General features: G+C 36.1%; 1 protein-coding gene and 1 long non-coding RNA gene across 5 annotated transcripts in view; one reads left to right on the top strand and one right to left on the bottom strand.

Annotated features, from left to right (window-relative positions):
- The window catches only part of LOC125119871 (uncharacterized), a 90,341-nt gene extending 71,517 nt beyond the window's left edge, over window positions 1-18,824 (top strand). The window contains exons 3-4 of the long non-coding RNA XR_007133199.1: window positions 17,056-17,136; window positions 18,764-18,824. This is a non-coding gene — a long non-coding RNA (uncharacterized LOC125119871). The remainder of the gene's footprint in view (window positions 1-17,055; window positions 17,137-18,763) is intronic.
- AP5M1 (adaptor related protein complex 5 subunit mu 1) lies at window positions 1,199-25,912 on the bottom strand. 4 transcript variants are annotated; one of them, XM_047767433.1, is made up of 8 exons: window positions 25,525-25,912; window positions 18,642-19,287; window positions 13,996-14,223; window positions 13,073-13,212; window positions 12,269-12,354; window positions 12,061-12,179; window positions 7,624-7,720; window positions 1,199-2,082 (listed from the first exon to the last, which is right to left on the bottom strand). In XM_047767433.1, exons 1-8 carry the CDS (start codon window positions 25,596-25,598, stop codon window positions 2,000-2,002), a joined length of 1,473 nt encoding a protein of 490 aa, XP_047623389.1. In that variant the 5' UTR covers window positions 25,599-25,912; the 3' UTR covers window positions 1,199-1,999. The 4 variants fall into 4 exon arrangements, 2 of the variants coding, with proteins under 2 accessions (XP_047623389.1, XP_047623390.1); XR_007133198.1 differs by lacking the exon at window positions 7,624-7,720 and having other exon boundaries at window positions 1,960-2,082; window positions 12,061-12,174; XM_047767434.1 differs by lacking the exon at window positions 7,624-7,720 and having other exon boundaries at window positions 1,960-2,082.
- Window positions 25,913-25,928: the final 16 nt, after the last annotated feature.

Genomic DNA, 25,928 nt, shown 5'->3' with positions numbered 1-25,928 from the left:
GAGAAAACATTAAACAGGTCACCTACCAAACGGGAAGCAGACTTTGTCTTCAGAAATTATCCTGAAGTGACAGCTTTCTAGACAAAATCAAAAGCATCACAGTGTGCCCAGCTGATCTCAACAGGATGAAAACATGGTTGGTTTTAGTTCTGTAGCGTTATGTTAGAATGGAATGGCCACAGATGGCATCAGGTTCCCCATGCCCCTGTACTTTTCCAGTACTCTTTTTTTTCCTCAGCTTTCTAGAAATGTCAAATCAAAGATTCACTGGTTTTTCTGATTGCTTATAAAGTTTTGCCTAGGGGATTAGTATACTGAATCTCAGCCTACTCACTAGATAAATGCTTCTTACCTACCATAATGTACTTTGTGAAACATTTATGTAATCAAGATGTCCAAATGGCTCCATTAATATGAATATAAGTGAAATGTTAAGCTTTCCTTGAGTTTAAGAGAGATCAAAAAAAAATTAAGGGAATCATTTTGTTCTTCTTTCCAAAGGAAAGTTTTTACTACTGATTAGCTATAATTAAGCTAGAATAAGTTAAAGTCCTGATCTGGAAATTATTCTATTTTCTTCATTACTTGTGATAATTTTGAACATAGGACATTATGCCATGATAATGCCTTGCAGAACATCAGTTTATAATGAGTAGGATTGAACTTAATTAAAAAAAATCATGTTTCAAATCCTAAATTTATATGCAATCTCCTTTGAAACTATCATAGCTCTCTTTTAAGAAGTTAGCAGCTTTTTCTAAGCTTCTCCTAAAGACACTCAAAAAAAAACCCAGAAGCCAAGATATAATTTAATTGAATATTAATCTGTAATGCATATTTTTTATAACTTTTCTAATTCTGTTCTGTAAAAAGAAACTTGATATGGATTAAGTTTTGAGGATCTTGAGATTTCATCTTTTCTTGAATGGCCATTTAAAGTCCAACCTGACAATCAAGTACTTTGAAAACAGAATGTGACATATAATTGTAAAGGTAAAAAGAGAATAAATATGACTGGATGGGGCCTGAGGAAACCCAGAACATGCCAGTGAGGAAACAAAAGTGACAAATTTAAAGAAAATGTGGTACATGAGACTGAAATAAGATTAAGTGACACTCTCTATCCATAGGATAGCTTTTGAATTTTTACCTGAATTCATTCATTAAAGGATTATATAATAAAACAGAGAAAAACCAGTATTATATATAAATTTATTTTTAGAATTTTGGCTGCAGATATTCAATCGTCACAAAACACTATGCTTACTCATCTTCTGAGGGTATCTCATCCCTCTTAATTTGCTTACTGACATCTTAAACAAAATGTTACCGTAGCAGATTAATAATAACTTTGCTTGAAAATTAACTCTAGAACAGAGATGAACACCTTAAACAGACGTACACAGACTCTTTATCAGTTAGTAGGGTAGTTCTGATTAAAAACTGGTTACTATTTAAACAATTTTCCTTCATTTTCTCAAGAGATTCACAGTTAATTGTAATGTGGTCCTTGGAATTCTGTAACAACACATTATACTAGCAGTTATTACTTTGGTTTGGAAGAGCAAATAGTTTTTATCTTGCAAGTCATCTACAATCCACTGGGAGTGGCTGCTTGCAGCTCTGCACTGAGAAGCAGTTCCAGCCCATATCCAGGAAGGCTCAGTGGAGAAAGAGGGCTATGATTGATTAGCCATGTCTGCCACAGGGGCAGGAAGGAAAATGGGTGGGGCAGCATGACCCAGGCTAGTAGAAGATAAGATGAAGGTGAATCACTACATTTTATGCCCTGAATCATACCTGAGTAAAATAAAAGGGTAACATAACTGGATATATTAGTCTTTAAAATATTCTTTCAAACCAAGTCAGACTAAAAACACTAAACAAGAGCATTTTATAATTAAATCAATGATGTTCACTCATAGGTTATGTGAATTCACATTAAAAATAAAAGACTGATTTAATTTATATTGTATATATCCTATTTAACATGAGACAATCATAGCAATAATGATCCATATGTTATTGGAGCAGGAGCTTTAGAATTCCAGATGTAATAGTCGGAAGAAATCAGTTTCCGGTCTAAAAAAAAAAAAAGAAAAGAAAAGAAAAGATGATATTATCTTAACAAATATTCAGTAAAAAGCAAAGTCATGATATTTAAAAGTGTGGAACACAGTTATTTCAAGGACAGCAATACTTTGGAGATAACTCATTTTAACTCAGCTTTTATCAAGGCCTTATTATAATTTTTACCACTTTAAATTATAGGTTCATTAAATATATGAATAATCTATCTTTTAGATTATATATGCCAAATTTATGAGAATATCCCTCATTTATGCCAATTCTGCCAATTTTTTCTAACATTTTCCCTAAGTTCTGTTTCATATGGACCATTACTTCAGCTTCAAAAACATTAAAAATAGCTTTATTGGTTTTCCTTCTGTAACTTGTTCATCACAGTTCTAATTCTGATCTTGTTATTCTTTATCCAAAATTTCAGAGATTACAGACCCAACTTTCTAGTAATGTTTTAAAAGGTTTCTTCATTGGTTTCTTATATAGCTTTGAATCTATTTTAAGCTCTTAGCAGCTTTGGACAAAAGCTCTTAGTAGCTTTTTTGTTTTGTTTTGTTTATCTTTTTAGGGCCACACCCATGGCATACAGAGGTTCCCAGGGTAGGGGTCCATGAGAGCTGTAGCCACTGGCCTATGCCAGAGTCACAGCCATGCAAGATCCAAGCCATGTCTATGACCTACACCACAGCTCACGGCAACGCCAGATCCTTAACCCATTGAGTAGGGCCAGGGATGGAATCCGTGTCCTCATGGGTCCTAGTCAGGTTCGCAAACCATTCACTGAGCCACGACAGGAACTCCTTTAGTAGCTTTTTAATTAACCTCTTTTAATTAAACTTTTCTGATTTATAAATTGAGATGATAATGCTCATTTGGAGCTAGACACATGTAAATTCTCATTCCATACATCACTAAATACCCAATTCTGCCTTTTCTACCTTCTTTATAATGAAAAGGATACAGATAGGGGATATATTACCTTGTTGCCTTTTTTGTGGTTGTTTGTTCAGTTTTAGAACCTAGTAACACTGAGAGGCAACAAAAGCATACTGGTTAAGTGGTCAGGCTCTAGAGACAGACTGCTTGGATTTGAGTCCCAGTTCTGCCATTTACTAGTTATGTGACCTAATCTCTCTGTTCCGTTGGCATCCTCATCTGTAAAATGTAGATAACAACACTTACGTAGGTTGCTGTAAAGATTAATGAGTTAGCACAATTAAATACTAGAACTGTGCCTGGCACACAGTAAGGAATAAATACCAGCTATTACTTAAATTAATATTATTAGTATTATTAAACTATCTTCAGAACTAAGTTGTATATTATGAATATAGATATGAAATTGTCAAGACGATGACAACATTAAGGTTTTACCTAGTTGCACAAAGTGATAGTTGTATTCTGAAATTAACAGAGGAAGGAAATAAAAGATTCGTCATAATTATCCATTTAAAGTAACTTCTTTCATTCAGTATATTTTCTTTCTTTTTTTTTTTTTTGTGCTTTTTATGGCTGCACTTGCAGCCAATGGAGGTTCCCAGGCTAGGGGTCTAATAGGAGCTACAGCTGCCAGCCTGTTCCACAGCCACAGCAATGCAGGATCCGAGCTATGTCTTCAACCTACACCGCAGCTCATGGCAATGCCAGATCCTTAACCCACTGAGAGAGGCTAGGGATCAAACCTACAACCTCATGGTTCTTAGTCGGATTTGTTTCCACTGCACCATGACGGGAACTCCCCATCATTCAATATATTTTCTATTAAGAAGCAGGTATACTACTGAAACATCCTATCCCGTATTATGCTCTCTGAAAATCACTAAAAATATGTTTAGTTAACATTAATAAGATGTAATATTTTAGACATTATCTAAAGAGACAACATATTTCCCTTATACAACATAAAATACTGGTCTGTTCACATTTAGACAAAACCGCTAAGCCACTGGTTTCCAAAGTAACAACTGTATTGTGCCTTCGTAAAAAAAAAAATCAAAAAAGAAAAAAAAATTATGAAGGCTCTTCCAAATACATTTCTTTAAAAAGCAACCAAAGAATGATGTCAGAGAAAGCACAGGAAAAGCCTATGGAGGTTAAAAAAAGAAACTCTGGTTATGTTACATAGAATTATATTGCTTAGAGTTCAGTAGTTCTGAGTTCCATAATTCTTTTGAAACTTTCAAGTACAAAGTCTTGTTCTATTCTTCCTATTTTAGGGACCCTAACCCTTAGGTTAAGAAATACTTGTTTACCATAGCAATCAGCCAAAAAAAAAAAAAAAAGGGTAAAATTGTCACTATATGCAGATGACATGATACTATATATAGAAAACCCTAAGTAAGGATTCCACACAAAAACTACTTGATCTGATAAATGGATTCAGCATAGTAGCAGGATACAAGATTAACATTCAAAAATCGGTTGCATTTCTGTGAACAGTGAAATATTAGCAAAGGAATATAAAAAAATACCTTTTTAAAAAATCACACCAAAAATTTAAATACCTAGGAATAAACCTGACCAAGGAGGTGAAAGACTTATATGCTGAGAGCTATAAAATATTAATCAGGAGTTCCCATCATGGCTCAGCAGTCACAAACCTGACTAGTATCCATGAGGACGTGGGTTAAGGATCTGGTGTTGCCGTGAGCTGTGGGTAGGTCATAGACGCAGCTCAGATCTGGTGTGGCTCTGGCTGTGGCAGAGGCTGGCAGCCGCAGCTCCTATTCGCTTCCTAGCCCAGGAACTTCCATATGCTGTAGGTGTGGCCCTAAAAGCAAAATAAATAAATAAATAAACAAAGCATTAATCAAGGAAATTAAAGAGGATTCAAAGAAATGGAAAGATACCTGTTGTTCTTGGATTGGAAGAATTAATACTGTTAAAATGGCCAAACTACCCAAAGCAACCTACAGATTTACTTCAATCCCTATTAAATTACCTGTAGCATTTTTCACAGAACTAGAATAATACAAAAGTTTACATGGAACCATAAAAGACCCAGAATTGCCAAAGCAATCCTGAGGGAAAAGAAACAAGGCAGGATGCATAACTCTCCCAGACTTTGGACAACACTACAAAGCTACAGTAATCAAAACAGTGTGGTAATGGTACAAAAACAGACATACAGATCATTGGAACAGAACAGAGAGCCCAGAAATAAATCCATATGCCTATGGTCAATTAATCTTTGATGCAGGAGGCAAAAATATACAATGGAGAAAAGACAGTCTCTTCAATAATAAGTCTGGGAAAAGTGGACAGCTGCATGTAAATCAATGAAACTAGAACACACCCTCACATCATGCACAAAAATAAACTCAAAAAGGCTTAAGGTCTTAAACATAAGACATGACACTATAAAACTCCTAGAAGAGAACATAGGCAAAATATTCTGACATAAACCATACAAATGTTTTCTTAGATTAGTCTCCCAAGGGAATAGAAATCAAAACACAATTAAACAAATGGGACCTAATCAAACTTACAAGCTTTTGCACAGTAGAGGAAACCATTTAAAAACAAAACCAAAAACAGAAATCGCAAAAAGACAACCAATGGACTGGAAGAAAATAGTTGCAAATGATGCAACGACAAGTGCTTAAACTCCAAAATGTACAAACAACTCAAAAACAATAACAAAAAACCCAACTCAAAAATGGGCAAAAGACCTAAATAGACATTTCTCCAAACAGACATATGGATGGACAGTAGGCACATGAAAAAATGCCCAAAATCACTAATTATATAGGAAATGCAAATCAAAACTACAATGAGGTAACTTGCACCAGATAGAATGGCCATCGTTAAGAGTCTACAAATAACAAATGCTGGATAGGGTGTGGAGAAAAGGAAACCCTCCTACACTGTTGGTGGGAATGTAAATTTGTACAACAACTATGGAAAACAGTATGAGGGTTCCTCAGAAAATGTAGAACCACCATATGATCCAGCAATGCCACTCCTAGGCACATATCCAGACAAAACTATAATTCAAAAAGATACAAGCACCACAATGTTCATAGCAGCACTATTTACAATAGCCAAGACATGGAAACAACCTAAATGTCCACGGATGAATGGATTAAGATGTGGTATATATATACAATGGAATACTACTCAGCCATAAAAATGAATAAAATAATGCCAATTGCAGCAACATGGATGGAACTAGAGACTCTCATACTAAGTGAAGTAAGTCAGAAAAAGGGAGGTGAATATAATGTATCACTTATGTGTTGAATCAAAATATGGCACAGATGAACCTATCTACAAAACAGAAACAGACTCACAGACATGGAGAACAGACATGTGGTTGCCAAGCAGGAAGAGGAAAGGAGTGGGATACACTGGGAGATTGATGTTAGTAGATGCAAACTATTACATTTAGAATGGATAAACAATGAGGTCCTACTGTATATAGCACAGGGAACTATAAATAATCTCCTGGGATAGATCGTGATGGAAAATAATATAAAAAAAGAATGTGTGTGTGTATATATATATATAAATATATATGTATGTATGACTGAGTCACTTTGCTGTAAAGCAGAAACTGTCACATTACAAATCAACTACACTTAAGTAATAACAAAATACTTATCCTAAATATGATAGCTTTATTCTCCTTAATATATGAAGCAAAAAGTTTTCTCCTTTTTTTTTTTTTCCCTAGGGCCACACTTGTGGCATGTGGAAGTTCCCAGGCTAGCAGTCAAATCAGAGCTACAGCCACTGGCCTACACCACAGCTACAGCAACGCAGGATCCGAGCCACATCTGTGACCTACACCACAGCTCATGGTAAAGCCGGATCTTTAACCCACTGAGTGAGGCTGGGGATTGAACCCTCAACCTCATGGATACTACTCACGTTCATTACTGCTGAGCCATGAGCCATGAGCCATGATGGGAACTCCAGTTTCTACTTATTTTTATTTTTAGCTAACAGTACCTCATTCTAGCTACTTTTTAGTTCTACACCACATATCTATATTTGGTCTGAACTAAATAATTTTGAATTCATTTATAAATTGCTCTTTGTGCACCCTCTCCGTATTTTCATTTATACTAACAAACTCACCAAAGGCAGGAAACCTTTTTTCTATTACCTTCCTATAGGTAAAGAAGGTACTAAATAATGCTCACTGACTACAACATTTGCTAAAATTATTTAAAATCTTAAGCAATAAAATTTTAACATTTGTTGGATCCTTGTTACATGCTAAAATAAACATTATGCTAAGTGCTCAGTCAATATAATTTTATTTGAACTACATAACAACTCTGAGGTAGATAATACTACCTTTTAAAGATGAGGACACCAGAACTTCGAGAAGCATGCTAACTTGTCCAAGAGTCGGACAAGGAAGAAGGGAATGTAAAGTACATAAACGGTTGCACAAGATGGGATTAGGCCAGAATTTTTATAAATTGGGATTATTCTCTCATATTTTTCTCTTACATTTTAATTTTATCTTAGTTAATAATAACATAACACCACCTTAATTCTCTCAAGTTAGTTTGAATCTACACAACTTACGTGTACTTATTTTTGGTTTTCCTGATGCAAAAACCTGAACTGAATGCTGATCCGCATAACACCCAGTGAGTGTGTAATCTAAGATCCTAAAATGAAGCTGGAACAAGAAGAAAAATATACCAAATTGAGATGATTATTTGGTAAAAATGATGGTTCCTTTTTTCCCCTTGACACAATTTTAGGAATTTATTTCACACAGCTGACAAAGTAAAAATCACAGTGTATGTGTGTGTATGCACTCAAGAATATGTATACATATACATTAGCTTTTTCCCTTTTGTGTCAGGGCTGTTTCTTTGTAAGGTTGCCATTACGAAGTGCTTAACATGCACCAGGCCCTTCACTAATAGAAACTAATCTACACTGCAAAGAACCTCCATTTTACAAGTGAGGGAACTGAGGTTCAGAGATGAGGCAGGCACTTAGCATCCCAGCAGGTGTAGCAGAGCTGGCATCTGAACTCAGACCTGACTGATTACAAAAGCTGGTGCTCCTTCTCCTATGGTGCACCATTTCCCCCAGCTGCTTTCAAGTATACATTTCAACGTCTCTTCTTGGATTTCTTTGTTACCATTCTATTTAGGTTTTCCTACCACTTTTCTGATCACTTTTTCAATTTCTCTCATTGATTCTTCCAAATCTTTCTATTTTCTCTTATGAATAAGGTCAGAAAAAAATTTCCATTGCCTCAATTATTTCTTATCCATGGGTAATTCCTAGATCCTATGAACAGTTGAGCTCTCTCTTGAGAATCAAACTTTAGGTATTTAGCCACCTACTGGACACCTATACTGGGGTAAGTTGCTATCACCAAGCAACCTACATGATATGAAGCCTACTCCCTCCCACAATTCTCCATATTTCTTCTAAGAGACAGAACTTTCTTTTAAGTTCATTCATTCATTAAATATTTATGTGTCAGGTACTGAACTAGATTAGATGTTGGGAATAAAACAAGGAACGAATGAGACTCACATGGTCTCTCCCCTCCTGGAGCTTCAAGTCTGGTCTAAATCACAAATTTTTTAATGATACCACTTTGACTTAAAACTATGTAAGTTTAATTAAGTCCCATTTGTTTATTTTTGTTTTTATTGTCATTAGTCTAGGAGGTGGATCTGAGAAGATATTGCTATGGTTTATGTCGGAGAGTGTTTGGCCTATGTTTTTCTCCAAGAGTATCTGGTCTCATATTTAGGTCTTTAAACCATTTTATTTTTTTGTGTGTATGGTGTTAGGAAGTGTTCTAATTTCATTCTTTTACATGTGGCTGTCCAATTTTCCCAGCACCACTTATTGAAGGGGCTTTTTTCCATTGCACATTCTTGCCTCCTTTGTCATAGATGAGCTGGCTGTAGGTGCATGGGTTTCATTCTGGGCTTTCTATCCTGTTCCACTGATCTATGTTTCTGTTTTTGTACCAGCACCACACAGTTTTGTTGACTATAGTATTGTAGTATAGTCTGAATTAAGGGAGCCCGATTCCTCCAACTCCATTTTTCTTTCTCAGGATGGCTGTGGCTATTCTGGGTCTTTTGTGCTTCCAAACGAACTTTCAAATATTTTGTTCTAATTCTGTGAAAAATGTCTTTGGTAATTTGATATGGATTACACTGAATCTGTAGATTGCCTTGGATAATATAGTCATTTTGATAATATTGATTCTTCCAATCCAAGAGCATAGTATGCCTTTCCATCTGTTTATGTTATCTTTGATTTATTTCATCAGTGTCTTATAGTTTTCAGAGTACAGATCTTTTGTCTCTTTAGGTAGGTTTATTCCTAAGTATTTTATTCTTTTTTTTTAATATAATTATTTTTATTTTTTTCCATTATAGCTGGTTTATTTTATTCTTTTTGAAGCAATGGTAATTTCTCTTTATGATCTTTCATTGTAAGTATATAGAAATGCAGTCTATTTCTGTGTATTAATTCTGTATCCTGCGATTTTGCCAAATTCACTGATGAGCTCTAACAGTTTTCTGGTAGAGTCTTTAGGATTCTCTAGGTATAGTGTTATGTCATCTGCAAACAGTGATAGTTTTACTTTTTCCTTTCTAATTTGGAGTCCTTTTCTTCTCTGATTGCCAGGGCTAGGACTTCCAAAACTATGTTGAACAGTAGTGGTGAGAGCAGACACCCTTGTCTTGTTCCTGATCTCAGAGGGAATTCTTTCAGCTTTTCACCACTGAGAATGATGTTAGCTCTGGGTTTGTCATATATGACCTTTACTAGGTTGAGGTAGGTTCCCTCTATGCCCACTTTCTGAAGGGTTTTTATCCGAAATGGGTGTTGGATTTTGTCAAAGACTTTCTTTGCATCTATTGAGAGGATCATATGGTTTTTTACATTTTTTTGGCTTTTCTAGGGCTGCGCCTGTGGCATATGGAGGTTCCCAGGACAAGGGTCTAATTGGAGCTATAGCTGCCGGCCTATGACACAGCCATAGCAATGCCAGATCCAAGCCGCGCCTGTGACCTACACCGCAGCTCACGGCAATGCCAGATCCTTAACCCACTGAGGCCAGGGATTGAACCCACAACTTCATGGTTCCTAGTTGGATTCATTAACCACTGGGCCACAATGGGAACTCCAGGATCACATGGTTTTCATTCTTCAGTTTGTTAATGTGGTGTATCACACTGATTGATTTGCGGATATTGAAGAATCCTTGCATCCCTGGGATAAATCCCACTTGATCATGATATACAATCCTTTTGATGTATTGTTGGGTTTGGTTTGTTTGTATTTTGTTGAGGATTTTTGCATCTATGTTCATCAGGGAAATTGGCCTGTAATTTTCTTTTTTAAGGTATCTTTGTCTGGTTTTGGTATCAGGGTGATGGTGGCCTCATAGAATGAGTTTGGGAGTGTCCCTTCCTCTGCAATTTTTGAAGATAGTTTCAGAAGGAGAGGTGTTAGCTCTTCTCTAAATGTTTGATAGAATTTGCCTGTGAAGCCATCTGGTCCTGGGCTTTTGTTTTTTGGAAGTTTTTAAATCATAGTTTCAGTTTTAGTACTTGTGATTGGTCCATTCATCTTTTCTATTTCATTTTGGTTTAGTCTTGGAAGATTGTACTTTTCTAAGAATTTGTCCATTTCTTCTAGGTTTTCTGTTTTATAGTTGCATGTAGTAGTCTTTTATGATCCTTTGTATTTCTGTGGTGTCCATTGTTACTTCTCCTTTTTCATTTCTAGTTTTATTGATTTGAGTCTTCTTTTTTTCTTGATAAGTCTGGCTAAGGGTTTATCAATTTTGTTGATCTTTTCAAAAAATAACCTTTTAGTTTCATTGATCTTTTCTATGGTTTTCCTCGTTTCTATTTCATTTATCTCTGCTCTGATCTTTATCATTTCTTTCCTTCTGCTAACTTTAGGTCTTGTCTGTTTTTCTCTCTCTAAGCTACTTTAGATGTAAAGTTAGGTTGTTTATTTGAGCTCTTTCTTGTTTCCTGAGGTGGGCTTGTATTGCTATAAGCTTTCCTCTCAGAACAGCTTTTGCTGCATCCCATAGGTTTTGGAGTGTTGTATCTTTGTTGTCATTTGCTTCTAGGCATTTTAAAATTTCCTCTTTAGTGAGATTAAAGGCTTTAACCTTTATTACAGCTCTATTCCTCCCCCCCCCTTCCTTTATCTTTCTGTGACACTACACTAGCTCAATACCATTAACTTTCATCTGGAATACTAATATAGCTAAAAAATAGTTTCTTTGTCTCAAGTTTTCTTCTTCACTCATCTTTCTCACATCCATTTCAGATTGATCCTCATAAAATATTGCCTTCTGAAAGACCACTCTCATAGTCAAAAAAAAGTATAACATTTTCTAACAAAGCAATAAAAGCTAGATCCAAACCCTTTTCAATCCAGACCTAAATTACTTATCCAGCCTTCTGTGTGACTACTGTTTCCAGCATGGGTTCCTAAACATACCTTTAAGTCATTTCTTTACCTATACAAATGTTAGTCAGTCTTCAAGGCTTCATATTCATGCTTACCTGGGCCTCAGTTTTGCTTATTCCATCTCTACTACAAAGCTTTCCTTGATCACTTTGGTTGGAAGTACTCTTTTTTTTGAAAGACCAAAAGCAGTTAGCACTGGTCAGTTACTGATCTGCATCACTGAAAAATCCCTAGAGGGCAAAGACTATATTCTACATTCCTTGTATAAAAATCTCAAGTGTGGTATCTAAGAACTGGGTAGAACTAGGTTAAGTTGAGGTATTTTGGTTTTATATAATTCTTTTACTTAAAAAATTTGAAAGTATTAACTGAAATAAAACATGTTTACTAAGCAAAGAATCTTACTGAACGATGACTTAGCACAGACAAAAAGAACTCCAAAGAAAAAGCTAACAAACATTAAAAATCAATTAGGTAAATGCAATTTAGAAACAAAGGTAAGATTTCTAATGTTGTGAAACATATAAATATATTTACCTTTAAATATGCTGTACCTCCAATGCAAATATGGTCAAATGGCTGCTTTTCATGGCTTTTGGCTCCAAAAGTTACAGTTCCAGAAAGACTAATTTCCATTGATTTGGGGAACTTCTGTCCTAAAGACATACATACACTGATCAACTATTCTAAATTAAATAGATTCTACAGCAAATGAATGAAAGAAAATAAACAAAACCCAGTTTACCAATAATCCAGACCAATAAGCTCTTCTCTCGAAATACTTCAATCTGGCCAAAACTAACTTTGTATTCCACATGTGTGATTGGACCTCTTAAAAAAAAAAAAAAAAAAAGACACAGTAGAAAGAAAAAAATGATCACACACACAACAGTTTTAAGAGATTTAAGTCAAATCTTGCTACTGTTAATACAAGGACAACATAAAAGCAAATTTGTATTCAGTTTTCAGAATATTGTAGAATAAATGTTATTTTTTCTCAACAAAACAGAAACACAATAAACATTTCTGGTAATCGTATACATTTCATTACTAATTCGTAAGACAACTACAAAATCATATAGAACGTATTAATATAGGTACACGGGTTGACGAAACATTAAAACTATGATTTTACTATATATTTAGGTATTCTTTGAAAACAACTATGCTGAAGAACAAATTTAGAAGTAGAACTGATAAGGAAATAATCTTGATATAATTGGCTTAATTCACCAAATAGTTGATAGTTGGCCTTGACTTGTATGTACAGCACAGAGAAATTGCTAGAAATAAAGCCAGAAGTAAAATAATCCCCGAGGAGGCTACCATGGCTGAAGTTTATAATTTACTAGCAAGTTCAACCAGAAAAATGAAGAATTTTAAAATAAAGCGATTATTTTTTAAGACTATGTTTTGGTTCCAAATTAGCATACATGTGAATAACACAAAATTTTTAGATCTTAAAGTAAAAACCAGGGCAATTTATTATAGAGCATAGGAATATACTAAGTAATGCAGAAATCATGGCACCATGTTATTTTATTCCTACCTATTATAAAAAGGTATATGAGCTTCACAGAATTCAAAACTGTTTTTCACACTTTCATGAAGTTTTAAATTAACTGTTATTTTCAGTTGTACTCCTTCCTCTTTCACTTGATAAAAACCCAAAATTGGTGGGACAGGGACCTAGAAATAAACATAAACATGTTTTTATATAATTTGTAGGTTAATGGGTCTAAAATGTCAATGGTGATTGAGATAAAAGCCTTGCTGTAACATAGACATCACATCCGATATGCCTTTAATGACTGATGGGTTACTTTAAATTGTTCTGATATAATAGAGAAGTTCCTGCTGTGGCGCAATGGGTTAATGATCCAGCTTGTTTCTGTGGAGGCGCAGGTTTGATTCCTGGCCCAGTGCAGTGGGTTAAGGATCCAGTGTTGTTGCAGTTGTGGTGTAGGCTGTAGCTCTGGCTTGCTTTCAATCCCTAGCCCAGGAACTCCATATGCTGAGGGGGTGGCCAGAAAAGAAAGAAAAAAAAAAAAAAGATGATGGAGCTACCTTCTTTCTAAGGACATGGATTCTTCCATCTCTTTTTATTTCCAGAGGTGAGAAAGGTACCTTACGAAGGTGTGCAATACATTCTTTTTCCTACTCTTGCTTTCCAGATCCCCCTCCTCCAGATTCCCTACGACCTGCGACATAGAACGTGCACTAGACACACAGATCACTGACACTGCCCAGGGTTCCCGCTGCTCTGCTTGTATTTTAGGATTCCCCCACCTCTGCCCTCAGATCAGCAGTAGCTTAATAACTGATTGAAGGGAAACAATGTGAATCTTCTGGTAAATAATTCATGAAAAGTTCTTGAGTTTTTTTCTGGACCAAAAGTATAGATGATCTGCTTATAATAGAATTCATAAATATGAAGATTGGCACAGTCCCAACTTTTCCAAGTTTGTTTACCTGGGAAGTGTAGTAGCATAAGTTGAATGACTCTAGAGGTGGAGTGAGTGGAAATTTGTAAGGTCCACTAAATGCAGAATCATCCATTGGATCAATGCTACTAGAAGTCAGAATGGCAGAGTCAAGGGATGTCACACAAGGATGGACCAGAATATCCTGAAGTGGAGATCCATTGGTGGGGAGACTCAAGCTGATGGTAACATTTGGCATACTTCCTTCTAAATCACACTGCAATACAAACAGAAAAAAGTATTACCAAGCTCTTCAAAACATACATCCTCTGGGTGAGGCTTTTCTGAACTTATCTGAGACACTTTTGACAACTTAACTCCACTTTTTTCTGAAGGTACTATTTGCCTTGCTGTGTTCTGGTTAACGGTTCTACTATGCTCTCGGACACCCACACCAGAGATCAAGAGCACCTTTCCAGGGCCTTCTGCTTATATTTAAAACTCTTGGAGTTACTGTTGTGGCGCAGCGGAAATGAATCTGACTGGTAACCACGAGGTTTTGGGTTGGATCCCTGGCCTCGCTCAGTGGGTTAAGGATCCAATGTTGCCGTCAGCTGTAGTGTAGGTCACAGAAGCAGATCGGATCCTGTGTTGCTGTGGCTGTGATGTAGGCTGGCAGCTACAGCTCCGATTCGACCCCTAGCCTAGGAACCTCCATGTGCCTCAGGAAAATAAACAAATAAAACCCTTAAAGAGCTACTTCTCTCATTTCTGTTACAAACACTTGGTACAGGCCCTTACAATTACTAAGGCATTGCCCTCTAAGGCATCCAGACTTGCTTTCATCTAATCAATCCATCCTCCATCAATGCTAGGTCTTTTTTTGGCTGGTGGGGGCGGGGGGAGACTGTGGCATTCGGAAGGCTAGGAGTCTGAATTGGAGCTGCAGCTGTCAGCCTACATCACAGCCAAGCAACATGGGATCCTTAACCCCTGAGTGAGGCCAGGGATCAAACCTGCATTCTCATGGATGCTAGCTAGTCAGGTTTGTAACCCGCTGAGCCACAATGGGAACTCCCTAGAGCTATCTTGATAAAACATAATTCTAATTATATTGTATCCATGTCAAAGCCTCTCAGTAGTTCTCCTTCAGTTTTGTATTACTTTTAAAGCCTTCTGCTGTTTGCTCCATCTACTTCTTTAATCGTTTTCTACCCTGCCCATGATGCTACAGACATACTGGAGTCTTGAATTTCCCTGAATAAATCATGTCTTATATCTCTGCTTTTGTATGTGCTATTCCCTCCAGCTAAAATGCTCTTTCCTCCTTGTAAACTCAATATGCATTGTGTGAAGGCTTAGGTTCTGTGTTGTCACCTCCATGGCCCACCTTTGCCATGTAGAGAAGTCTGGCATTTTCATCCCTATGTGATCTGCGCTTGTTTGTCAATGAGAGGTACTCATGAGAGATTTTGAAGGGAGAAGGGAAAGGGAGGCCATTATTCTTGGAAGGGCATGGAAACGAAATAGGACAGCTTCAGAGACCTCTCTCTTTGCTTTAAGGCTGTGGTGGCCAGATACAGTACTTTCTCAGATGTCTCCATCAACTCCTGCTTTGGGCATGTCACACAGATGTGGCTGCTTCTCTACCTGCTTCCAGTCTCCAGACTGGAGTCATTAGTGACTGTCAGAGGATCAGAGACTTATTCTTCCAGCTCCTCCTACACTTGACTAAGCAAGCCCTCATTCCTGTACTAAACACCTTTACTCCCATAAATCTTACAGTGGCCCTTTTTCTGACCCAACCAGACTAATATACTTTACTTGTTGGGGGAGGGAGGGGGCCAGTCAGGTTCTTCCTTTGTAACTCAATGCAAACTTCACATTTACCTTTATTAAAGCACTCAATTAAATCTGGCCAAGAGAGCCATATATGATTTACTGATATGTTTGGCTAGACTTGTACAATATTTTAAGAGTTAGTGGAACTCAGTAGGTATAATGCGTAATGTCAAATGCAAGCCGCTAGTTCCACTATCATATAGACAGGCTGCATTACGCATTAACTGCCCACTCTCTGTGGGTATTTGGCTGTGCCCCTGTTTATTTCCTTCTTTAAGACTAAACTTACTGAAAGCAAGAATTGTTACATTTTTCTTTGTTATCTCTAGGGTCTAGTACATTGCTATGTACAAGAGACATTCACATAATGTTGGCTGAATGGATATCTTTTTCGGATTATGAGCCCTACCTTTGGGTGCAATTCTAATATGAATTGTTTCATTTTTTTTAATCTACCACTTGACATATGTGTGAATTCATAAATATATCTGCTGTATAAACATTTAGAGAACAGGCAGGCATTATGAACAGTACTATGTATAGTTAGTGACTTATAAAAGTCTTTCAGTCAAGAATAATACCAGTCTTGTTTGAAAATAAAAATTCTGGATAACTACTACAAAACTTAAGAATATTTCAATGTTTTAAACTTTAAATTATCGGATACTTTACTCTTTAAATGTGGATAGCAAGAGTTAAAGAAAAAAGTTTAATTTTTTGGCAAATATTTGTGGAGATAATAAATGATCAAATATTAATAGTAAACAGTATTAAACTTTCAAAATATTCAGTTTATACTTTAGATTATAGTGTAACTCTCTTAACATTCTTAAAGGAATCAGAGAAATTGCAACCATTATGGAAATAACCAACAAATTATCTGTTATCTGTGCATTTAAAATGCCAGAGCACTAGCCATTTACTATGGGATGATGATATCTATTCTAGAAGAATTTTGTGTACTACCCTTTAAAACAATCTGGCACATGTAAATTTGGACTTTAAAACAGCAATTATAAAAACAGAAGGAACCTAAGTACTTATCTAATTTTAAAAATGAGAAAAGATTGAGAAAATTTTATGGCTTTTCCAAAAAGAGAGAGAAATTAGTGGTGGGGTAATGATTATTTGTATTAGACTAAGAATAGGAGCCAATCCAAAATTTCTACAAGCAATAAACTAGGGCCAGCCTTCAATGAACTGAGACATTTAAACACTATGATATTAACATTAAATTATATATAACATTCTCTGTTTATTGCCACAGAATGAAAAAACAGAGATGGTGAATTTTCCTACTTTCATTTCACAGAACTTACAAGAAAAGTGGATTCTACAGCTTTAAGAGGTATGAATGACATAATCTCTGAACACCTTAATTTGGGGAACATTTATGATACTCGCTTCTAATAAAATTAACAACTGGAATGTCTTTTTTTCATGATAGAAGTGAGTTTGTTTTAAAACAGACACATAAACTTTTAGGTCACTTTAAGGTTAAAAAGGAAAAGAAAGACCCAAGTTTTCCACCAGAACTGTTCTAATTCTCTGTTCTTGAAATCTAATTTTATCTTTTGCATTTGTATATAGGCACTCAACATTAATATGATATATATAAAAAGTTTATATTCATAAGTGTTAGGAATAAAAAAGATAACAGAAAGACATCTGAGAATATTAATATGCATTTACAGGCATTGTCTTGGAGGGTTTTTATTTTTGATCATTGTTGAGTGTGGCATTGCTATTTTTATTGTCTTTTCCTATTATCTAACCTTAAACTTGAGAGCCCTACACTAACCTAGTGACTTGTTTAAATAAAACATGAGCCCTTGAAAATGATTTTAGATCTTAAGTCTGAGATTTGTCAATTTCACCCCTTCTAGGAAAAATAGATATGGTAACCTTAAATATATTTTCACAAATTCTTTGATATTATTCTTTTCAAAAGATGGAGCCTAATTCCACTCTTCTTAAATATGGCCCAGACATAGTACCCTGCTTCTAATAAATAGAAAGTGGCAGAAGTGATGCTATGTAACCTTTCAGCCTAGGTAATAAAAATAGCTCTCATCTATGCCTCATGTGGCTGTCTGTCAACCTGTCTCTCTGATCACTGGATCTAAGGAAGCCAGTTACCAAGCTGTGAGAACATTCTTAAGTGGCCTGTTGAGAAGGTCATATGGAAAAGAACTGAGGTCTCCCACTAATAACCAGCACCAACTTGCCAGCTCTGTGACTCAGTCACCTTGCAAGTAGATCTTCCAGCCTCAGTCAAACCTTCAGGTACCTACAGCCCCAGCTGAATTCTTGACTGTGACTTTATGGGAGACTCCATACTAGAAGTTCCCAGCTAAGATGTTCTTAAAGTCCTGACCTACAGAAACTATGAGGATAATAAACGTTTATTAATTGTGGTAATGGGGCAATTCATTACACAGCAATGCAGGTCACCCTTGAACAATGTGAGGGTTAGGGACACTGACCCTCTGTGAAATCAAAAATCTGTGTATAAATTTACAGTCAGCACTCCGTATCCACAGTTCTGCCATCTGTGGATTCAACCAAATGGAGATAGCATTATACTCAACGTAGTTATTTAGTGAAAAAAATCCACATATAAGTGGACCCATGCAGTTCAACCTATGTTGGTCAAAGGTTAACTTCATATAACCAGTACAACTAGTAAGGAATGAAAAAAATAACAAAATTTCACATGAATATAATATCTAATGACTGTTGTTTATGATAATAATCAAGGATGTCACACAATGATGTAAAATAAAGTTAGGAAATTTTACTTTTAAGTATCTTAAACGGTATGGTAAAACAAGTACCAGAGAAAAATCTCACCTTGCAAGTGACAGCTCCAACGACTTGCCATGTATCTGCTATATCCTGTTTATCATATTGCATGGATTTTACCTTTTCAGTGATAGAAATAGAAACCTGTGGTTTTCCTTTGTACATTCCAGCTTTCCAGGCTGGCTGTTTTTGTGGATGAGTAACAGAAGTAAAATTAATACTATCCAATGAATTTTGTAAGTTGGCATCTAACAAAGTACCAAATGGACAAGACTGTAGAAGCAAGTCCGGCAACTGGCTCACTTTTGTATTTACCTCAGTGTCATTTTTTTGACCCGAGTAAAGAAAATCCTGTAACCCAAAAAGAAGTTCAAAACCTTGTGAAATTCCACTAATACTAATTAATGGTGGATGAGGGGATAAAGTTTGTTCAACCAGTGGAACACAAGCATATATCATGCCATTCTTCAGAAAAGCAACAACTGGCCAGAGTTCTTCACTTCCTACTGGGAGTCCATAAATGGATGTTTTTCTGATGTGTGAACAGCTATCACGACTCTCTGCAAAGTCTTTATCATCATCCAATAATCTCAGTTCAAAAAGCAGTGCTTTAAGGAAGGGACCATCTTCAGGAACAGGCACATAACTTGCTCCATTGAAGACTTTGGCTCTTTTTTCAACAGTTGGATATCGCCTACATTAATGGAAACAAAAAGATTATAATTAGTTCTTCCAAGTAAAAAAAAACAAACAAACCTGAAAGTCCAAAACCAAAACACAAAACACAAGGCAAACACCAATAACAACAAAACACACAATAACAAGCAAATACACACACCCACACAAAAAGCACAAGTAAATTATACACATGTTAAATTCCTACTATAGTAACCACTTCTTGTGTGCTTGATATATCTCAAATGATAAAGTATCATTATCTATTATTGTAAACAATTCAATTTAGTTAACTTTTTAAAAAGGTAGAGTACCTGGTTCTAATTCAAAAATCCTAGTCTCTTGGCCACTCAGATTCCTACTTTGTAGGCAAGGAGTGTATAGATGTAGATATTTAGGCATCCATAAAAACTTTGCTCTTTTCTCTCTTTCGCTTTTATTTTTCTATTTCCTCATCTCCTTCCTTTTTTAATCACAGAGAATGTCTTTCTCCCCCACTCAATCCTGCTTCCAGGAGTAACCACTGCCATGAGTTTAGTGTGCATCCTTCTAGAGGTTTCTCAATGCTTTATCAAAGCACAAACATAAACACAGTCATTTTTAAAAAAACAGAATGATACATTTATAGTGAAACTTACTTTTTTCATTTTCCAAATTATAGCTGCATAGTACTCCACTGGGTTAAGGATCTACAATCTATCTGTACTCCCACTGGTAGATAAATCATTTTTCTGTTTTTACAAATAATGCTGCAAAGATTTTCTTGTCTTTCCTTCCCTTTCCCCTCCCACCTTCCTTTTTCTTTCCTTCCTCCTTCCCTTTCTAACTGAGGTATAATTTACATATAACATTATATTAGTTTCAGGTGTACAACATGATGATTTCATATTTGTCTACACTGCAAGATAATCACCAAATAAGTCTAGTTAAAATCTGTCACCTTACATAGTCACACATTTTTTTCTTGTGATGAAAAATCTTAAGATTCACTGTCTTACTTACGGATGGCCAAAAAACACATGAAAAGATGTTCAGCATCACTCATTATTAGAGAAATGCACATCAAAACCACTATGAGGCACCCCCTTACACCAGCCAGAATGGCCATCATCACAAAGTCTACAAACAATAAGTGCTGGAGAGGGTGTGGAGGAAAAGGAACCCTAGTACACTGTTGGTGGGGTTTAAATTGATGCAACCACCGTGGTAAACAGTATGGAGATTCCTCAGAAACCTAAAAATATAACTACCATTTGATCCAGCAATCCCATTCCTGGGCATCTATCCAGAGAAAACCGTGACTCAAAAAGACACATGTACTCCAATGTTCATTGCAGCACTATTTGCAATAGCCGAGACATGGAAACAACCTAAATGTCCATTGAGAGAGGAGTGGATCAAGAAGATGTGGTACACATACACAATGGAATATTACTCAGCCATTAAAAGAAAAGAAATAATGGCAATTATAGCAACATGGATGGACCTAGAAATTACCATGCCAAGTGAAGTCGGTCAGACAATGAGACACCAATATCAATTCTATCACTTACATGTGGAATCTAAAAAAAGGACACAATGAACTTCTTTGCAGAACAGATACTGACTCACAGACTTTGAAAAACTTATGGTTTCCAAATGAGACAGGTTGGGGGGTTGGGGATGCACTGAGGGTTTGGGACGGAAATGCCTTAAAATTAGTCTGTGATGACTGTTGTACACCTATAAATGTAATAAAATTCATTAAGTAATAATAAAAGAAAGATTCACTGTCTTAGCCACTTCCAAATATGCAATACTGTATAATTCAGCTACAGTCATCATGCTGTACATTACATCCCAATGGCTTTATTTTATAACTGAAAGCTTGTACTCTTTGACCCCCCCCTTCATAAATTTATCCCATCTCTGCACAGGACTGGTTTTTTTTTTTTCCTTTCTGATTCCATCTTAGTAGAGTAGAATTGAAAAAAGAGGTTCAATTTAATCTTCCACATTTTGGATTCACTAGTATCCTGAGTACACTTGGTACCCTGAGCCTTCTTTCCAACCCCTATAAAAATATGTAAGAGTATTTTAGTAATAGTGGTTTAGCTCTATGGCCCTGGAACACTATTTCCTCATCTCCTTTTTTTAAATCACAGCGAATGTCCTTCTCCCCACTCAATCCTGCCTCCAGGAGTACCCACTACCATGAGTTCAGTTCAGTATGAATGCTTCCAGAGGTTTCTCAACACTTTAGTAAAGCACAAACAAGCAATTTATACTTCAGTTAGAAAGGGAGGGAGGGAGGAAAGAAGAAGGAAAGTGGGAGGGGAAAGGAAAGGAAAGACAAGAAAATCTTTGTATACTATACACATATCAGTGGGAGTACAGATAGATTGTGATACTATGAGGTAACAAAAAGAATAAAATATGAATAATCTTTTATGGTTTGCATGCTCTAGGCTGAACAGTAAGTTACTAATTTATCCTTTCTTGGGAGCAAACGGAAGATGCTTTTGCTCTTTTAAAAAAATGTTAGATCACAGTTTCTTAATTAAAAAAAAAAAGCACTTTCCTATTCCTTATCGCTCCATGCCAATGTCCACAACAAAGTTATCTATTAGTTATTACCTTCTGTGCAAATCACCTAACTTGCCTAAGTTTATCTTCTTATTTGTAAAATAAAAGAGTGGCTAAGGAACATATGAAGAGTTCTCATCAAGGATCAAAGACACACCTAGCAAAATGTTTTTGTACTAATTCATTAATACTACTAAAAAACAGTGATATTTACTAATAATTTAAAAAGAAAAAAAGAATGTATTCAGAGTTATCCATGTACCAGTGAACCTCACTCATTTATACTTTCATGCATTTTCTTGATTGAGGAAAGGAAAGAATTAGCTAGCCTTTCAGTTATTGTCTAGCAAGTGAATGCCACTTCTTTCTCTCAGTCGTTGGATAAGAATAGTTAAGAACTCTGGACTGAACTCTATCTAGTCCAGGGTATTATCCCCTAGCGGATAATTAATATCTCTCTTCTTAAGTGTAAGAATTTCATGATTGAAAATATAAAGATAAATTAATCTGGGACCTTAGACAATGCCTCAATATGTACTAAATAAATACTTTGTTGGATGACTCAATCTGTCATTTCAGATTTATTTTAGATCTTTTCTAAAATAGGACTTGAACTTTAAATGGCCCTTTAGCCATGGGGAACAATATCAACCTACACTTGACTTAAGTTGGTGCTGTTACTATCTATCCAGACAGCAAATCTCTAAAGCAGAAACTGAACCAAGTTTTGTCCTCAACTGTTTGAGGTTATTGACTGCAGCACTGTTTTGACAGCTGAGAAAAAGTAGTTACATACAGGAAAGATCATTTGTATCCTTAAACCTTAAGTGATGGCCATTATCCTTTGGCATATATGTGGATAATATGCCAGTTTATGTTTAACTCTAACACTAGCCCCAAGAAGTCAGAAAATAGAAAAAAATGAAATGTAACGAATTCATTCAATAATACAGAATAAATAAGTGACGGATGAATTATTTGAACCCAATCTGTTGCCTCCATAGAGATGTTGAAAAGCTCACGCCAACATACCTGAATTTTTCTTTTGAAATATTTTGAGCATGGTGGGAAAAATTCTGAAAATAAGCATGACCTCTTAAAGAAACTCTCCTGTAAAGTACACAAACCTTACCTTTACAAGATATTAAAATAAGCTACAAAACCATAGATAAAGTACAGTATGGTATTGGCATTAGAACAAAGGAACAGATCTGAGATAGACCACGGTTTATATGGGAGACATAATAAACTGTCAACAGGTCCACAAATCAATAAAGAAAATATATACTGTTTGGAATATGACATTAGGAAGAAGTGGCCCACAGTATAAAGAAAAACGAAATGGGATTCCTACATAACACCACATCCAAAGATAGACTCTAGATGGACTGAAGGCCTAAATACAATAGATAAAATGATGAAGTCAAGAGAAGATAATGTAGGAAGATATCTTTGGGACATAAGGATAGGGAAAGACTTTAATAAATCCCCCAAAAGGCTTAACTACTTTGCAACAAAACCAAAGATAACAAAAAGTTAACTATCCAATGATAATAAGTTAAAATGTCTGCAATAACTGAAAATGACATAAGATTAATATTAAGATTATGCAATGAACTTCTACAAAATAATAGGAAAAACCCAGCACACTTGAAGGAAAAACAAAGGATGTGTACAGGCAATTCGCAGAAGAGGAAACCCAAAGGGCTAACTAACATCATTGCTAAAAAGAGAAAAGCAAATGAAAGTGAGATATACTTTACACCAATAATGTCAACAAGGGGAATAAGTGTTAGGAAAGAAGAGAGATACTGCTGGTGAGAGTACAGACTGGTGAAACTATTCTGAGGAGGTAACAATTTGGAAATATTTAGTAAAAATCAGTATAGATATGTCCCATGGAACTGTTTTGAGGTTACTGACTGCAGCACTGTTTTGATAGCTGAGTTGGAGGCAATCTGGGAGATCATCACTAGGGGAAGGACACAGGTAAAACGTGGCAGATGTAAACCATGGAGTACTACAGAGGAAGCAGAAGCAATGGCCTAGAGATCTGCACTATTTAATATAGCAGCCACTAGCCATACATGGCTACTTAAAATTAAACAAAATTTAAAACTTAGTTCCTTAGTTACAATAACCACATTTCGTTTTTTTTTTTGTCTTTTTTTTTTTTTTTTTTTTTTTTTTTGCTATTTCTTTGGGCTGCTCCCACGGCATATGGAGGTTCCCGGGCTAGGGGTCGAATCGGAGCTGTAGCCACCGGCCTATGCCAGAGCCACAGCAACGCGGGATCCGAGCCGCGTCTGCAACCTACACCACAGCTCACGGCAACGCCAGATCGTTAACCCACTGAGCAAGGGCAGGGACCGAACCCGCAACCTCATGGTTCCTAGTCGGATTCGTTAACCACTGCGCCACGACGGGAACTCCAAAAACCACATTTCAGAAAGCTCAACAACTACATCTGGCGAGTGGCTACAATATTAGGCAGCATAGATTTAGAACATTTCCTATTTCCATCACTGAAGAAAATTCTATTGGATAGCGCTGCCTTAGATGAGTAATCTAGATGTTTCTTAAAATTAGTGCTGAGAAATCTGACAAATGAAAGAAAAGGGAATGAAGTCTAGAGCACACTTAATTATATAATTTGTAAAATATATACACAAACAAAAGTATAACACCAATCATAAGAGGTACCTGTGAGAGGGAGGGAAACAGCAAAAATAAAGATATCAAAGGGAATACATAAGTAAAGCAGGAGAACCTTGGATAGATGGACCGATGACACTGAGGATTATTAAAGATTATTATTAACTTGCTAAGGTACAACAACAACAAATAGATGCCAGGTATCCCAGAGAAAATGGTAAACTCCAAGTCTTGATGCCTTTAGTAACAATTGTTTAAGTTGCAAAGAAGGAATTTTTCACATACATGTTGTCTACCACTTTTCAATCATCTTTATCAGCCTCAATCTCAATTCAGAGCTAGCTACTTCACTACAAAAATTTTTTGAAGGAAGAATGAATGTTTTCAAGAAAGAACTGTCCATAACAGAGAATAAAAGGTGAAAAACATTTCTCAATTGCCACCCACATTTTACAAGGGGTTATTGTATATTTCTCTTCATAGAGCTATTTTGATAAAATGTGGCAAATTCTAAAAGTGGAACCAGATTATCATTTAAGAAAAAGTGAATTCAATTTAATTTTTCGTGATTTTTCAATTTTCTCCATCAACTAGGGACTTTCAAGTAAATTACTTGAGAATTTCTAGGAATGAAACATAGTAAGATGAAAATAACAGTCTGATACTCCTCAGCAAGGATTTTCCAAAATGGGTTAAAATGTCCTTGAATAATTTTTATTAATGAAAGTAAAAAATGTAAAACATGTTTACTGGTCAGTAAATTTCCTTTCGTCATCTCCGTGTCAATCTTATGCAAATGTAGTCAAGATACAGTAATACTAATATTAGAAAATACATAATACTTAAAATGTGCTAGGCATCAACTCACTTCTCACAAACACTATGAGATAGTAGTATTACAATTTCCATTTAACAGAGGAAACAGGGGCTAAATAACTTGCCCTGGTGTGGGACCAGGGGTACATAGTATCACAAAACTATGCTACACCATCCATCCATTCGATCAACAAGCCTGAGGATTCAGATTTGCATTTACCTGGAGAATTTGATGGTGCCACATGGTGAAGTTCCTGGTTCGTGGCTTATAAGCCACACTGCCCGCTGGGCCATGATAAACCACTAAGGCATCAGTTCATCTCTAAGGTGGCCACGGAGGAAGAGCACAGACCGGCTTTCTCAGGCGTACTCTTACCAAAAGCCCTGAGGTTCACGCATTCACAAAAAGGTCGGGCTCATCAGGGAAACTAGTTCCTTCAGGTGAAGTGACTAAAACCTGTGAGTCCCTCCTGGCCAACACACGCCCCCAAAATTCTGCAATTCCGCAGTGAAAATCTTCAGAAACTTATTTATCCCTAGCAACCCAAGTACTTTCTTCCTCCTTAGTCCACTTCCGGGACGGTGGCCCGTAAGGTTCAAGGTTCCTCACTCGCCCGCGCGACG

This window comes from Phacochoerus africanus, chromosome 2, assembly GCF_016906955.1.
Source record: "Phacochoerus africanus isolate WHEZ1 chromosome 2, ROS_Pafr_v1, whole genome shotgun sequence".
NCBI classification, from domain to species: Eukaryota; Metazoa; Chordata; class Mammalia; order Artiodactyla; family Suidae; genus Phacochoerus; species Phacochoerus africanus.
Note: the sequence above shows the minus strand (reverse complement) of the source record. Positions and strands in the feature narration are given on the sequence as shown.

Coding starts and splice junctions, on each gene's coding strand:
- AP5M1 (XM_047767433.1), bottom strand. CDS start 25,598: ATGGCCCAGCGGGCAGTGTGGCTTATAAGCCACGAACCAGGAACTTCA. Junction 14,224..18,641: donor TTGGAGCTGTCACTTGCAAG/GTGAGATTTTTC, acceptor TTTGTATTGCAG/TGTGATTTAGAAGGAAGTAT. Junction 12,180..12,268: donor CTTATTGGTCTGGATTATTG/GTAAACTGGGTT, acceptor GTATGTCTTTAG/GACAGAAGTTCCCCAAATCA.